At 53.9% G+C, this 12,520-nt stretch overlaps 3 protein-coding genes across 7 annotated transcripts; 1 reads left to right on the top strand and 2 right to left on the bottom strand.

Annotated features, from left to right (window-relative positions):
- Window positions 1–247: 247 nt before the first annotated feature.
- RRP8 (ribosomal RNA processing 8) lies at window positions 248–10,748 on the bottom strand. Of its 2 annotated transcripts, none has more exons than XM_077866676.1 (7): window positions 9,960–10,748; window positions 2,404–2,764; window positions 1,728–2,178; window positions 1,509–1,638; window positions 1,227–1,333; window positions 1,043–1,139; window positions 248–817 (listed from the first exon to the last, which is right to left on the bottom strand). In XM_077866676.1, exons 1-7 carry the CDS (start codon window positions 9,969–9,971, stop codon window positions 698–700), a joined length of 1,278 nt encoding a protein of 425 aa, XP_077722802.1. In that variant the 5' UTR covers window positions 9,972–10,748; the 3' UTR covers window positions 248–697. The 2 variants fall into 2 exon arrangements, with proteins under 2 accessions (XP_077722802.1, XP_077722801.1); XM_077866675.1 differs by lacking the exon at window positions 9,960–10,748 and adding an exon at window positions 3,928–4,184.
- Window positions 4,243–10,924, top strand: ILK (integrin linked kinase). 4 transcript variants are annotated; one of them, XM_077866678.1, is made up of 13 exons: window positions 4,243–4,381; window positions 4,801–4,935; window positions 8,129–8,294; window positions 8,449–8,544; window positions 8,745–8,841; window positions 8,933–9,016; window positions 9,119–9,204; window positions 9,347–9,456; window positions 9,566–9,693; window positions 9,774–9,895; window positions 9,992–10,091; window positions 10,199–10,329; window positions 10,515–10,924. In XM_077866678.1, exons 2-13 carry the CDS (start codon window positions 4,847–4,849, stop codon window positions 10,662–10,664), a joined length of 1,359 nt encoding a protein of 452 aa, XP_077722804.1. In that variant the 5' UTR covers window positions 4,243–4,381; window positions 4,801–4,846; the 3' UTR covers window positions 10,665–10,924. The 4 variants fall into 4 exon arrangements, with proteins under 4 accessions (XP_077722804.1, XP_077722806.1, XP_077722805.1 ...); XM_077866680.1 differs by having other exon boundaries at window positions 4,258–4,381; window positions 4,808–4,935; XM_077866679.1 differs by having other exon boundaries at window positions 4,372–4,509.
- TAF10 (TATA-box binding protein associated factor 10) lies at window positions 10,895–12,290 on the bottom strand. Its single transcript, XM_077866685.1, has 5 exons — window positions 12,044–12,290; window positions 11,751–11,905; window positions 11,452–11,516; window positions 11,248–11,362; window positions 10,895–11,065 (listed from the first exon to the last, which is right to left on the bottom strand). The coding sequence occupies exons 1-5, from the start codon at window positions 12,273–12,275 to the stop codon at window positions 10,976–10,978; spliced, it is 657 nt and encodes a 218-aa protein (XP_077722811.1). The 5' UTR covers window positions 12,276–12,290; the 3' UTR covers window positions 10,895–10,975.
- Between the last annotated feature and the right edge of the window lie 230 nt (window positions 12,291–12,520).

Raw genomic sequence — 12,520 nt, 5'->3', positions numbered from 1 at the left:
GTGCCAACGGACAGCCCAATGCTCCACACTACCATGGCATCAAGTAGTTATTTATGAAGGACCCAGCTCCCTTACCACCCTCCTCCAAGAACTTATCAACAATCTCCGAATACCCTGTGAAATGAAGCCCATTAGAAGGCCTACCTTGAACTCTCTCTCAGTCTTCCCCAGTCAACAAATCCATTCTTTACTCTTCAACCTCCAACCCTAAGGAAGGGCTTTAGAAAATAGTAAGGCTTACAACACATCACAGCCATAGCTGAAGTTTATTGTGCACCTCTTATGTACCCGGCCTTGGCTGTAGATTTCCTCAGCAGATGGAAATCAGAAGAGAGTAGAGATGACAGGACAGAAAGTCCATGTGGCTCCTGAGAGATGGAAAGAAGAGCCAAACCCAGAGATGCCTGGAATTCCAAACCAGCTAGTTCCCACATCTGGAAGACTCATAATTCCCCGATACACTTGTATTTTAACAATAAACTCCTTATTCTTTAGCTAGCCCAAGTGACTTTATGCCTCTCACAACCAAGAAGCCTCCCTTAGAGTTGGGCTGAGTCAGGGGGTTTCATTACACTTTAGTCTTGGGACAGAGGAAGGGATGTACCAGTTCCTGAGTCAGAGCTTGGCTGGATACAGTCTTCAGAGTTCTGAGCCTGGAGTTCAAGACTTGCTTCCCCTTTCAAGGTGGGCCCAGAGGTCACCTGCGCTTGTAGAGACATGGCTGAAGCTTCAGGCCTGTGAGCTGAGCCTTGGGCCCTACCCGCGGAGGCCCAGTCTTTTCAAAGTCAAACAAGAAGAAGTGGCTGTTGGTAAGGTCCTAGGGATGGAAAAGACCTAGTGAGCTCCAAATCCTCACCCCAGGTCCTCAAAACACTTCTGTCCATGTTCCGCCTTTGCTCAGAAAGCTTCCCAGGGCTCTCCCATGCATCCTGCCTTCAAAGAGCAAATGTCGGTGTCTGTGCCTATGGCTTCCTTCCTAAACACCATTACCCTAAAAAAGACCATATGAGACAAAAACGGGGAGACTTCTTGGGACCCTTACCTTGGAGATGACCTTGAAGCCCAGTTTGGTCACAGCCCCCAGAAAGGTCCGAACGTCTTCAAAGCGGCTACTGACTTCAGCCACTTTCAAGAGACCCCTGCGTAGAGGGGAGAAGTTCTATGTAAATGCACAGACATATGCCTGTGCACATATATACATGCGTCTGTGTCCTGGGAACTCCTACCCTTGCTTCAGCACTCGATTTGCCTCCTCTAGGAAGTCCCTGATGTTGGTTCCCATCAGTGAAAGGCAGAACACTGCGACATCCACGGACTCATCCTCCAGAGGCACCTGTGGAGAGTGGGAGTACTGTATAGAGCACACAACATGGGAGCAGAAATCCAGCACGGGCTGCTAGCGCTAGACACCAGGATGCAGGGTGTGGAGAAAGGGAGCATTAGAGATTAGCACGTGGAGGCTGGGTCTAGAGCACAGGCCAGATCCACAGAGAGATAGGAGGGCTTACCTGAGCCATGTCACACACAGTGACCCTGGGGTCCAGAGACGCCAAGTCAAAGCAGTGCACAGTGTTCCGGATACTTGAAGCCAGGCGGCAGTCCCCGCAGCCGAAGTCAGCTACCACCAGGGACGCAGGCCTGGGAGTGGAGGGGAGGGATCATTCACTGGTCTAGTCTGAGCCATGACTGACCCACATCGCTTCTCGCAGTGCCCAACCCCCATTCACCGCTGGCGAAGATCCCTGGCGATGCGGTCCACTGGCTGCAGTGGCCACTTCTTGACTTGGCTCTGGAAGCCACGGTGGTACAGGAGAAAAGCCTCAGGGTCTTCCTGAAAGAGGCGCTGTGCGGCACTGCTAGGCTTTGAGTATAGCTGTTCATTGAGGTAGCGAAATCGGGCACCATCCAGCCTCTGGGCCATGCGGGCTCGCAGAGCCCCGGCCCGATCCTCATGGTTATCTGGACTGGGGGCAGGAGGCATCTCTGCCTCCTCTGTTGGGGCTGTGGCTGGAGCCTGGTCCAATGGCTGAGGTGGCCGAAACTTGTTCTTATGTCTCCGTTTGTTCTTTTGCCGGTTCCGCCACTGCTTACGGCTCAAGGTCTGGGGAGGGTTAGAAGTGGTTCCAGGACTTGGCTTGGATAGGTCACTTGTAGTGCTACTCTTCCAAGCTTTGGGACCTGCAAAGAGGGAGATAAAAAAGCATATTTGGGGCAAGATCCCCTGAATTCAGAGGATTGGTGATCATCCTGGCCGTTTCCCCGTCCTTAGGAAAGAGACTGTGCCCAGATGAAAATACTTCTTACTGCTGAACCCCAAGCCTAGTGGTGGCAGGTAACCTCTGTCATATACAGGATCAGCTGACCTCCCCTTCCTGTCCCACACACATACACATCCATTAGTACCTGTTTGGTTATCATCATCCAGGTGCTGGGTAGGGCTTGAGGGGACCTGCTTCTGGCATTTCTTCTTTCTTTTCTGTTCTTTGGCAGAGTCATTGGCATTGAAAACCCCTTTGAGGCACTTTTTCTTCCTTTCTACTTCCTTTTCTTCATACTCACTGCCAGGCGGGCCCTGTTTTTGACATCTCTTCCTCTTCTTTACTTCAATAGAAGTGCTGGCAGATGATGCCTTTTTGGGGCGTTTCTTCTTCCTTTCCACCACATCCTCCTCAGAGTCACTGCTGGGCAGGCTAGGGGGTTGCTGGGGAAGAGATGCTGCTTCCAGGGCCCGTAATGTGGCCAAGAGCTGCCGGTGCTTGGAGCCCTGGGGAAAACAAGGAAAGAGAGGAGGGGTGAGGTGAATAGACGGGGCCTGCAGAATAAGAAAGCAAAGGTGGAAACCTTTCAGATGCTGGCAGAAGCATCTGGATTATTCCTTGTTAACTCCACTACTTTTCATAATGTCGGCCAGCCCCTGACCAACCTTTAAGTCACCATCTCAGCCTTTGGGAGGCTGGAAAGAAGAGAAACCACCCACCTCACTTCTTCAATTTGCAAATGAGAACATGGAAGTTCCCCAGAGGAATGTGGTAAGGCCACAAGTAACAGGACCAAGGCCAAAGAACAGAAGTTCCAACCCTCCATCTCAGGCTTTTGCCTCTAGGTGGTATCCTTCTATAAAAGGTAGGGAGGTTTCTGAAAACAAGAGTGACACAATCACAGGTGTGTATTTCACGTGAGTCTAGCTGTAGTGTAGAGAATAAACTGAAAGGGACAGGCTGTGGACCGAGAGACCAGGGGTGTTGATTACAGCAATGGGTTGAGGGGATGATGAAAAGGAATAAAGCAGGCTGATTCCACGCTGGACGCCGACTGAAAGGTAGGAAAAGCCTGCGGAAGTACAGCAGCTTTCACATATGCAAAGGCTTATAGGAGAAGGTCTCCTGTCCAGGAGGCCTTCTGGATTGAAGTCCTGCGGGGTGGCCCCAGCGCAGGCATTTAACCTGGAGGTTTTCAGTCCCCACGCCGCACCACTCCTTGAGAATGGTAGTGCTGGTAATCCTTCATGGTCATTCACTCTTGCTCTCTCCAATCCAGTCTCCACACCGCAACCAATGGCTTTTCCAAAATGCAAATCTTAAGAAATCACTCCCTGCTAAAACCATTTCATTGGCCTTTACCGTTAAAATCTGCAAAACTTCTACTCTGCCTCTCCAACTTCAAGGGCATACCCTCTCAGCTCTCTGTGCTCCAACCGCGCGGACTAGTGTGCGTGTGACCCGAACAACCCGGACACGCTTCCCTGCCCCAGAGCCTTTGCACGTGCTTTCCCCGTCCAGACAACCGTGTTCACTAACTTCGGCTCAACAGCTCTCACTGAGTGGGATCTCGCGCCGGCCGCAGGCGCCCCGCCGCCCCGACACACTCACCCACACGCGGCGTGACCCAAAGCTCGGATCCACCTGCGTGGGCTTCTCGGCCGCTCACCTTGATCTGCGAGGCTGCGGCGGGCGGAGGCCGTGGAGCTACAGGCCGGAAGCCCGTCCCTGCTGGGGCCTCGTCGGCCCACTCTGGCTCCTCAAACATGCGGGTGGGGTGGGGGAGGCCGCGGGGTCCACACGCCTCTGCACGTGCAGGACGCGTCTCCAGCCCTCGGAGCGCGCGAACCGCCGGAACCGCGCCGGAGACCAAAGAGTGAGACTCTGCGGGGCTAGAGCGGCCGGAGCGGCGCCGGAAACCATCGAGTTTAGCGCTGCTGGCTAGAAGGGCAAGGGAGGCGGGAGGCGGGAGGCGGGAGGGAGGGACGGGGGGAGGGACGGAGGGAGGGGGGGAGGGGGGAGGAATGGGCCCGCGCTGGCCGGAGAGGGCCAGGGGCGGGGCTGCGCGGCGGGCGCGGCCAGACGGGAGTTCCCCGAAGAAGGCTCCTCCAGCCCGAGTCCCGGTGAGTGCGGGAGCACCCGTTCCCCTCCCCGAGGCCCGACCCCGGCCGGCTCGCCGGCCTCCGCGCGGCCCGAATACCGAGCAGGGAACGAGGGCCCCCCGGGAAGGACCCCCGTCGCCTCTCGCAGGGTACCGGGCGCCCGACTCCCCTCCCCCCAGCTCAGTTCGCGGGCGGGTCCCAGAGCGCGTTCGCCGACACCCCTCCGTCGGGGACTCTACCTCCGAACCACCCCCTACCTCGCGCGGACCCGCCTTCCTCTGGCGCCCAGGGACACAGCCAGGGACCATCCCGCCTCCCTGAACTGCTTCCCAGATCTCCAGGAGCCGGGGAGGAGCGGGAGACCCCCACCCCCTACACGAACACTTCTCTCCGGTAGGGGACAGAGCTCGGGGTTCACCCCCCTGCCTGACTCTCCACAGTCCCCAGGCTTCCCCAGTCTAGGGCGCTCAGCGCCGGGACGCTGCTATGGACGACATTTTCACCCAGTGCCGGGAGGGCAACGCGGTGGCCGTTCGCCTGTGGCTGGACAACACGGAGAACGACCTCAACCAGGGGTGAGCTGACGTGGCTGGTGGGTGAGAAGAAGGGCAGAGACAAGCTCCTCTCCGCAGTGTGGGGTGCTCACGTCGGCTGGGGGCGGCTGGCTTTCCTACCCTGTGCGACCAGTGCAAAGCACAGCCTGTGGGGGGCAGAGGGTTTCCACAGAGGAAGCTGTGTTTCTGCTGAATTTTGACCGCTCAACAAGAGTTTTTCAGGCGCAGGGTGCAGAGAGCTTTCCAACCTCAGTGAACTGCATCGGCAAAATATAGGAGGCAAGACAGTGAGCAGAGAATCTGGAAATTGTCCACCGGTCCATATGCCCGGAGGATAGAAGACTTCTGTGAGCTTCTATGGATTGAAGCTTTGGGTACAAGTGGTAAACCACCGAAGATAAGACTGGAGGGGTCGGCTGCAAGGGTCAGCCAGATCATGCAAGGTTATTTACACTATGATAAGGTCATTAACGTTAAGAGCAAGGGTTTAAAGCCCCTCTGTGATATGATGAGATTGTCCACTTAAGTGTCCTCTTGGATACCTTTTAAAGAGCAGGTGGCCATGTGGAGAGGCAATTGCTAAGTCTGTCCCAGGAGCGGTGATGCCTTAGACTAGAATGGGGGCAGATGAAAAACAAGTGCTTGGATTCCTGAAATCTTTAGTGTAAATAATTGATAAGACTTGGTGTGGGGAGTGAGGAAGGTCAAAGATGATGACCAGGGTTCTGGCTCAGACACTTGGGTAGATAGTTGCTTTTACTGAGTTGGACAAGGCTGAAGGATGATGAGTGCTGCTGTGACATGGTAAAGTAACTGTACAGCAGAGTGGAAATGTTGAGTAGGTTGTTGGTTATGCAGATTTGCAGTTCAGGAGAAATCTGACTTGGAGACACAGATTTGGGAGATGTTAGCATATAGATGATACCTGAAGACATGGGTGTGAAGGAGAGGGAATGAGAACTCTGCAAGGCTAACTAAAAAGGTGCCATTGGAGGTTGCAGAAGAAACAGGAAAATGTTAGTAAAGCTCAGAGAAGTGAGTGTTTCAATGAAGGGGGAGTGGTCAACAGTAGTTTAGGCTGTTGAGAAGTCAAAAAACTTGAGCACTTTAAAGTAACTGTTGAATTTACAATAATGAGTATTTGATGATCTTTGCGAAGGCTGCCTTAGAGGAAAATGGATGAAGAAATCAAACAACACTGGGTTCCTTCTTTAAAGTGCTGGTTAAACACCTCCCATGCTAGAGGCCCAGACATACTGCCAGCCCTCAAGGCAGCAAGCAGCCTGGTGGCAAGTTGAATGGGAGGTGAGGAAATAGAGAGTGAACGTAGACAAGTTCTTCAAGGTTGGCTGAGACAAGGAGGCTTTAGGAAAAGCAGTAGTGATGTTGATGATTCAGGATGGTGGGTTTTCAGGGTTTTTTATTTTAAAATTTTATTCAGTTTTTAGGTTTGAGGAGTAAGGATCACCTGTCATCTTCATCCAGCTTTCCCAGGTTCTCAGTAGGCTCTATGCTATTCCTCATAATTCTTGGTCACTTTTCCATTTTTCATATTTTTACATAATTTCCATAATTCTTTCATAATTCTTCAAAGGGTGCTTAGATGAAGACTGAGCACTCTTACTATTTTGTTGGTAGGGTCATAAAGGTTTATGTGAAGTTGCCCAGGGGCACTTGATGCATTGTATAAAACCCTGGTGCCAAAGGGTGAATGGGTGGCATCACTGAAACTGGAAGGCTTTGGTGCTGGTTTGCGGGGATAGGCTTTGGGGGCCCAAGCACCCTATATTGCAGGATATTAAGTGTGGTGAACTCCCTGCAGGGCTTTCAGGATTATAGTCTGTGGTCCTGAGGTGACAGGCAGCCGAACAGCAGAAACCTTGTGCTCATACTTTTGCCCTCAGGCTCTGGCCAGTCCTGCCACACAAACTTCAGGCTGATAAACCAGGGCACAAATTAGAGCTGGGAGGCAAAACTCACTGATTAAGTAGGGGAGGATAGTTGCTTCAGAGAGGGGGAGGTGGGGATAATCCACCTCTGGGAAAGCTTTTGACTATCTCTAAAGTGAACAGATGAGGGCAGCTGTGGAGGAAAGTCATTAAAGGCCACGCCCCCCACTCTCATCCCCCGGGAGAGGGGGACATCTGGGTGGCCTGCAAGTGGCCAGACCCCTAATCTGCTTTAGGCCATGCCTTGAGCCCCCACAAGGGAAGTGACCGCAGCACTAAGGCATCCGGAGGCAGCCATCTCAGACCACGGACCACCCCCTGCCCCGCCCCTTACATCTTCACACACACCAGGCCAGAGGGAATTTCCTTTTATGGCCCCAGGCTGTCAGGCCCTGATCCCACCAAGTGTTTTTCTCTTTTTTCTTTTTTTTGTACAGTTCTTTTACTTTAAAAAATACATGTCCTTGGGGGGGGGAAAAGTCAGATACTTTTCTTTCCAAAGAAGCCATTCTCATTTTCCTCTATTTTCTGGAACCAGGATTGCTTGAGTAGAGGAATCCTGTTTTACCAAAACAAATCCTGGTTTGTATCTGCCTCATTACTAATGACTTATTAAAAGCATTTGTTTTTTTTTTTTTTCATTATAAACCCTTCCGAAATGTTATTTTAATTCCAGTGCATTTTTAGATCTTATGTTTCGGTACCAGATCCGATCAGTAAGCTTGCTCCCTCTCCCGTGAGTTGTGACCTACCTTCTCCAAGACACTCCACCCTTGTATCAACGTGCACTAAACACCTGCTGTCAATCCATTCTCTCAAAAAGCTCACAGTCTAGCAGACACGACAGCCCATTAAGATTTTTACAATCTAGTGCCACAAGTTAGCATACTAGGAGGCTGTGAAATGCAGTGAATACAGAAAGGACCAGCAGATGTTGCAAAGGAATGCAGAGGAAACCAGATGAAAAATGTTACCATTTAATGAGATAGGGCATGCTAGGAAAGAAAGGCTGGTGGGAGATGGTGATGAAGACAGTCAATCATATGGATTTGTTGAGATTGCAGGTGGTGGTTGGTTAGGTTTGAGGCTCAGGGGAAAATCTTAATTGGATGGCTTTGGGAGTTGCTGGCATGAATGAGAAATCAGAATCCTGAAGAGGTAAAGGTTCCCTGGGAGCTTGTTCAGAATGACTATCAGTTTTTTTCCATAGCAAAGCCTTCGCCCCCATTCCCCCTCCCAATCAATGATCATTGTTCCTTCCTAAGGGATGATCATGGCTTCTCCCCCTTGCACTGGGCCTGCCGGGAGGGCCGTTCTGCTGTGGTTGAGATGCTGATAATGCGGGGGGCACGAATCAATGTGATGAACCGTGGGGATGACACCCCCCTGCACCTGGCAGCCAGTCACGGACACCGTGATATTGTGCAGAAGGTATGCATGAATGCTCCCTCTCACCTACGTTACACGCATCTGGAAGTCAGTCATAAGCACTGTAACACGTTTACTCTTCTCCCTCCTCGCATGCCTCAATTCCCGTCTCTCATTTGACTGTCTTCTGCCTCTTCTACTTGGCCATGGGGACCAGCTGCTGCAGTATAAAGCTGATATCAACGCAGTGAACGAGCATGGAAATGTGCCCCTGCACTATGCGTGTTTTTGGGGCCAAGATCAGGTTGCAGAGGTGAGTGCTCAGGCCCTGAGCCCTGGGATGGATGGAGAGCCAAGTCTGAGCCTGAAGGGGAGATTCTAGAACCGTTAACCTATCCTGGAAGTGCTGCCGAATGGATGACCCTCAAGCTGGTGCTGCATCTGTATTCACGGTTGGTTGGGATGGTCAGGGAGGCAGCAAAGCCCTTCAACACAGCCACTGTTTCATTCCAGGACCTGGTGGCTAATGGGGCCCTTGTCAGCATTTGTAACAAGTATGGAGAGATGCCTGTGGACAAAGCCAAGGCTCCCCTGAGAGAGCTCCTCCGAGGTCTGTCCCCCAACCTGTTTGTATTCTCTCGTCCCTGCCTATCTTCTCACTCCATACTACAGCTAGGTCCAAAGCTGTTTTTCTTCCCCAGAGCGGGCAGAGAAGATGGGCCAGAACCTGAACCGTATTCCATACAAGGACACATTCTGGAAGGGAACCACCCGTACTCGGCCCCGTGAGTCAGCTGTAAGGGGGAGGGTCAAGGGAATAACCCTGGGCTGCTGGGGCTGGGTTAGGTAGGGTGAAGCTTGGGTACCTGACCTGCCCACACTCTCAGGAAATGGGACTCTGAACAAACACTCCGGCATTGACTTCAAACAGCTCAACTTTCTGGCGAAGCTCAATGAGAATCACTCTGGAGAGGTGACCCTGCCTTTCTTGCCCCTCCCTCCCCAGTCCCCTACAAATTACTGGCTCTTGCACCTGTTTTAAGTTTCTCCTCCAGTTATTGGACACGAAAGCAGTGGCTTTAATTAAAGCTTCCTAACCCTTACCTGTCTCTCAGCTATGGAAGGGCCGTTGGCAGGGCAATGACATCGTCGTGAAGGTGCTAAAGGTTCGAGACTGGAGTACAAGGAAAAGCAGGGACTTCAATGAGGAGTGTCCCCGTCTCAGGTGGGGAAAGGGCCTAAATGGGAAGGTGCTAGTTCCAAGGAACCCTGACTAGCTCCCAGAGGGAGATCTTTTATGCTGATCTCAGCTAGGGATACTCTCCCTCTTCCAGAATTTTCTCGCATCCGAATGTGCTCCCAGTGCTAGGTGCCTGTCAGTCTCCACCTGCTCCTCACCCCACCCTCATCACACACTGGATGCCATATGGATCCCTGTACAACGTATTACATGAAGGCACCAGTGAGTAGAGGATACCAAATCTCATGGGATGGGGCAGGGTGTGTGAGCCTCTCCAAACTATTTAACTCTTGCCTCCTTAGATTTTGTTGTGGACCAGAGCCAAGCTGTGAAGTTTGCACTGGACATGGCAAGGGGCATGGCCTTCCTGCACACATTAGAGCCCCTCATCCCACGACATGCACTCAATAGCCGTAGTGTAATGGTGAGGTCACACTTCACTCCTGGCCCAGGCCCCCAGAGCCCTTTCCGTCTAGAATAGGACTTACCTCCTTGCACATATCTATCTTCTCTTCCTCAGATTGATGAGGACATGACTGCCCGAATCAGCATGGCCGACGTCAAGTTCTCCTTCCAATGCCCTGGGCGCATGTATGCACCTGCCTGGGTGGCCCCTGAAGGTGAGTGAGGGCCTCATGTTGGGAGGTAGAGAAGGGCCAGCTCAGTAGCAATGGAAGGGGGCAGAGACAGGACAGGCAGCTGGAACAGTTAAGTTCTGTTCCTCCAGCTCTGCAGAAGAAGCCTGAAGATACAAACAGACGCTCAGCAGATATGTGGAGTTTTGCAGTGCTTCTGTGGGAACTGGTGACGAGGGAGGTACCCTTTGCTGACCTCTCCAACATGGAGATTGGAATGAAGGTGAGAGAACAACTGTATGCACTTATGTTGAAGGAATGGTAGTGGTGGTGACAACAACTATAGCAGGGCTGGGCTCTTCCCATATTTGTTCAAATATACGGTAATCCTTTCCTGAGGACTAGAGGCCTCTCCTCATAGGATATTAGAAGTTCTGAGACCCATTTTGTTTTTTCCTGTATCTGCAGGTGGCACTGGAAGGCCTTCGGCCTACTATCCCACCAGGCATTTCCCCCCATGTGTGTAAGCTCATGAAGATCTGCATGAATGAAGACCCTGCTAAGCGGCCCAAGTTTGACATGATTGTGCCTATCCTGGAGAAGATGCAGGACAAGTAGAGCTGGAAAGCCCTTGCCTAAACTCCAGAGGTGTCAGGACACGGTTAGGGGAGTGTGTCTCCCCAAAGCAGCAGGCCTCTGGTTGCCTCCCCTGCCTCCAGTCATGGTACTACCCCAGCCATGGGGCCCATCCCCTGCCCCCATCCCTACCACTGCAGCCCCCAAAGGGGCTAGGCTCAGAGCTTTGTCACTTGCCACACGGTATCTCCCAGCATGGGAGGGACCAGCCCTGCCTGTCACAATAAAGTTTATTATGAAAACAGGCTGGTGTGGGGACAGGGGGACAGACAAGTACATTTAGGTTGGGTGGCTCAGGTGAAGTAGTGCGGCTTCTTCACATTGATGCCATATTCGCTGAGGGCAGGGGTCAAGTCCTCCATGGTTAGAGTGTACTTGCGGTCCTGAGGGAAGAGGGAAGAGCACCAGCTGAGCAGGGGAATTCCGGATTTCAATCCCAGGTGGGTGACCCTGAGTAGGTCTTTCACCTCCCCTAGGGCTTAGTTTCCCCAAAGGGGTTTCAGGACAAATTAAGCCTCCGATGCTGTGGGAGATAATTACTGATTCAATGAGCCTCCCCTCACACCTTGCTCTTGCTTCGGGAGCTGCCAGAAGCTGTGCCCTTCATTTTGCAGTGCTGTAGGGCATCGTTGGCAATATCTGAGATGAATTTCTGGGCAGCTAGGGAGATGAGCCGAATTCTAGAGAGAAAAAACTGGGGTGAGAAGGAGAGGAGACCAGAAACTCCACACAAGCACCCAAGGCTGTAACCTACCCAAGCTGTACTCACATGCGTGGGTCCGAGGCCTCAAAGCCAGCACGGTTCAGGTAGTAACCAGTCACTGCATCTGGGATCTGAGAGATCAACGAGAGGACTGTCAGTGTGTGCCCTGTGCACTGCTGGGCTGAGAGGATGAGGGAAATGGAGGACAGGCCCGGCTTTCAGGAAGCCCACGGTTTGGGTGGGCAGAGGGGATAAATCAAAGAGCTAGTAGGGGAGCAAGTACGAAAGAAAGCTGGAAATCCAGGTGGTGTAGCGGAAGCTTGGCCTGACAGCGCCCCAATAGCCTGTTCAGGCAGGAAGCCCACCGTAGGCGTATAGTCCTCCAGCTGCATCAGGAAGTCCACCAGAGGCGTGCTGGACACCACCGGCTTCACGTCTCCGTTGGCGGCGCTCGGCAGCACGTAAACCCCGTTAGACATGGCCCCCTCCGGGGGCGCCGCGCCGCCCGCCGACACGGGAGCTGGAGGAGAAGCAGCAAATAGACATGGAGGTGGAAGATGCGCAGCCCCGCTTAGGTCGGCCTCAAACCCCCCGCCCTCACCCGCCGCCGGGCCCAGCCCCCGGCGCTGCCCTCGCCCTCACCCGGCCCGGCCCTCACCCGCCCCGCGCCGCTCGGCCGGCTCCCCGGCCCGCGCCGCCACGGGTCCCGTGCCCCCTGCCGCAGCTCCAGCCCCGGGTCCCCCCGCTGTCCCCGCGGGGCTGGCCTTGTTCTCCGCAGCGGTGCCGGCGGGCAGCGCTGCGGGGGCCGAGACCGTGGGCGCCGGGCCCGGGGCCGAGGCGGCGGAACCCGGCGCCGCCTCGGGGTCCGCGCCGGAGCCGCTGCAGCTCATCGGGCCGGTGGGAGAGGCGGCGAACAGAGCCGCTTCCGCTTCCGCTCACGTTACGCACACGCCGGGTGACGTCACACGCCCCGCGCTTCGCCCCGCCCACGCCATGTTTGTCGTCTGTGTCGGGTCTCCCGCCTCCTGGATGTCGGCTAGCCAGTGAGATGCCGCCGCCGCCGCCGGGCTGCCTCCCCCCGCCCTCCCCCCACGCCCCCCGCCCTCCCCCCGCCCCCACCCCCCCCACCCCCCCC

This window comes from Canis aureus, chromosome 23, assembly GCF_053574225.1.
Source record: "Canis aureus isolate CA01 chromosome 23, VMU_Caureus_v.1.0, whole genome shotgun sequence".
Taxonomy (NCBI): domain Eukaryota; kingdom Metazoa; phylum Chordata; class Mammalia; order Carnivora; family Canidae; genus Canis; species Canis aureus.
This window is presented reverse-complemented; position numbering and strand designations above follow the sequence as displayed.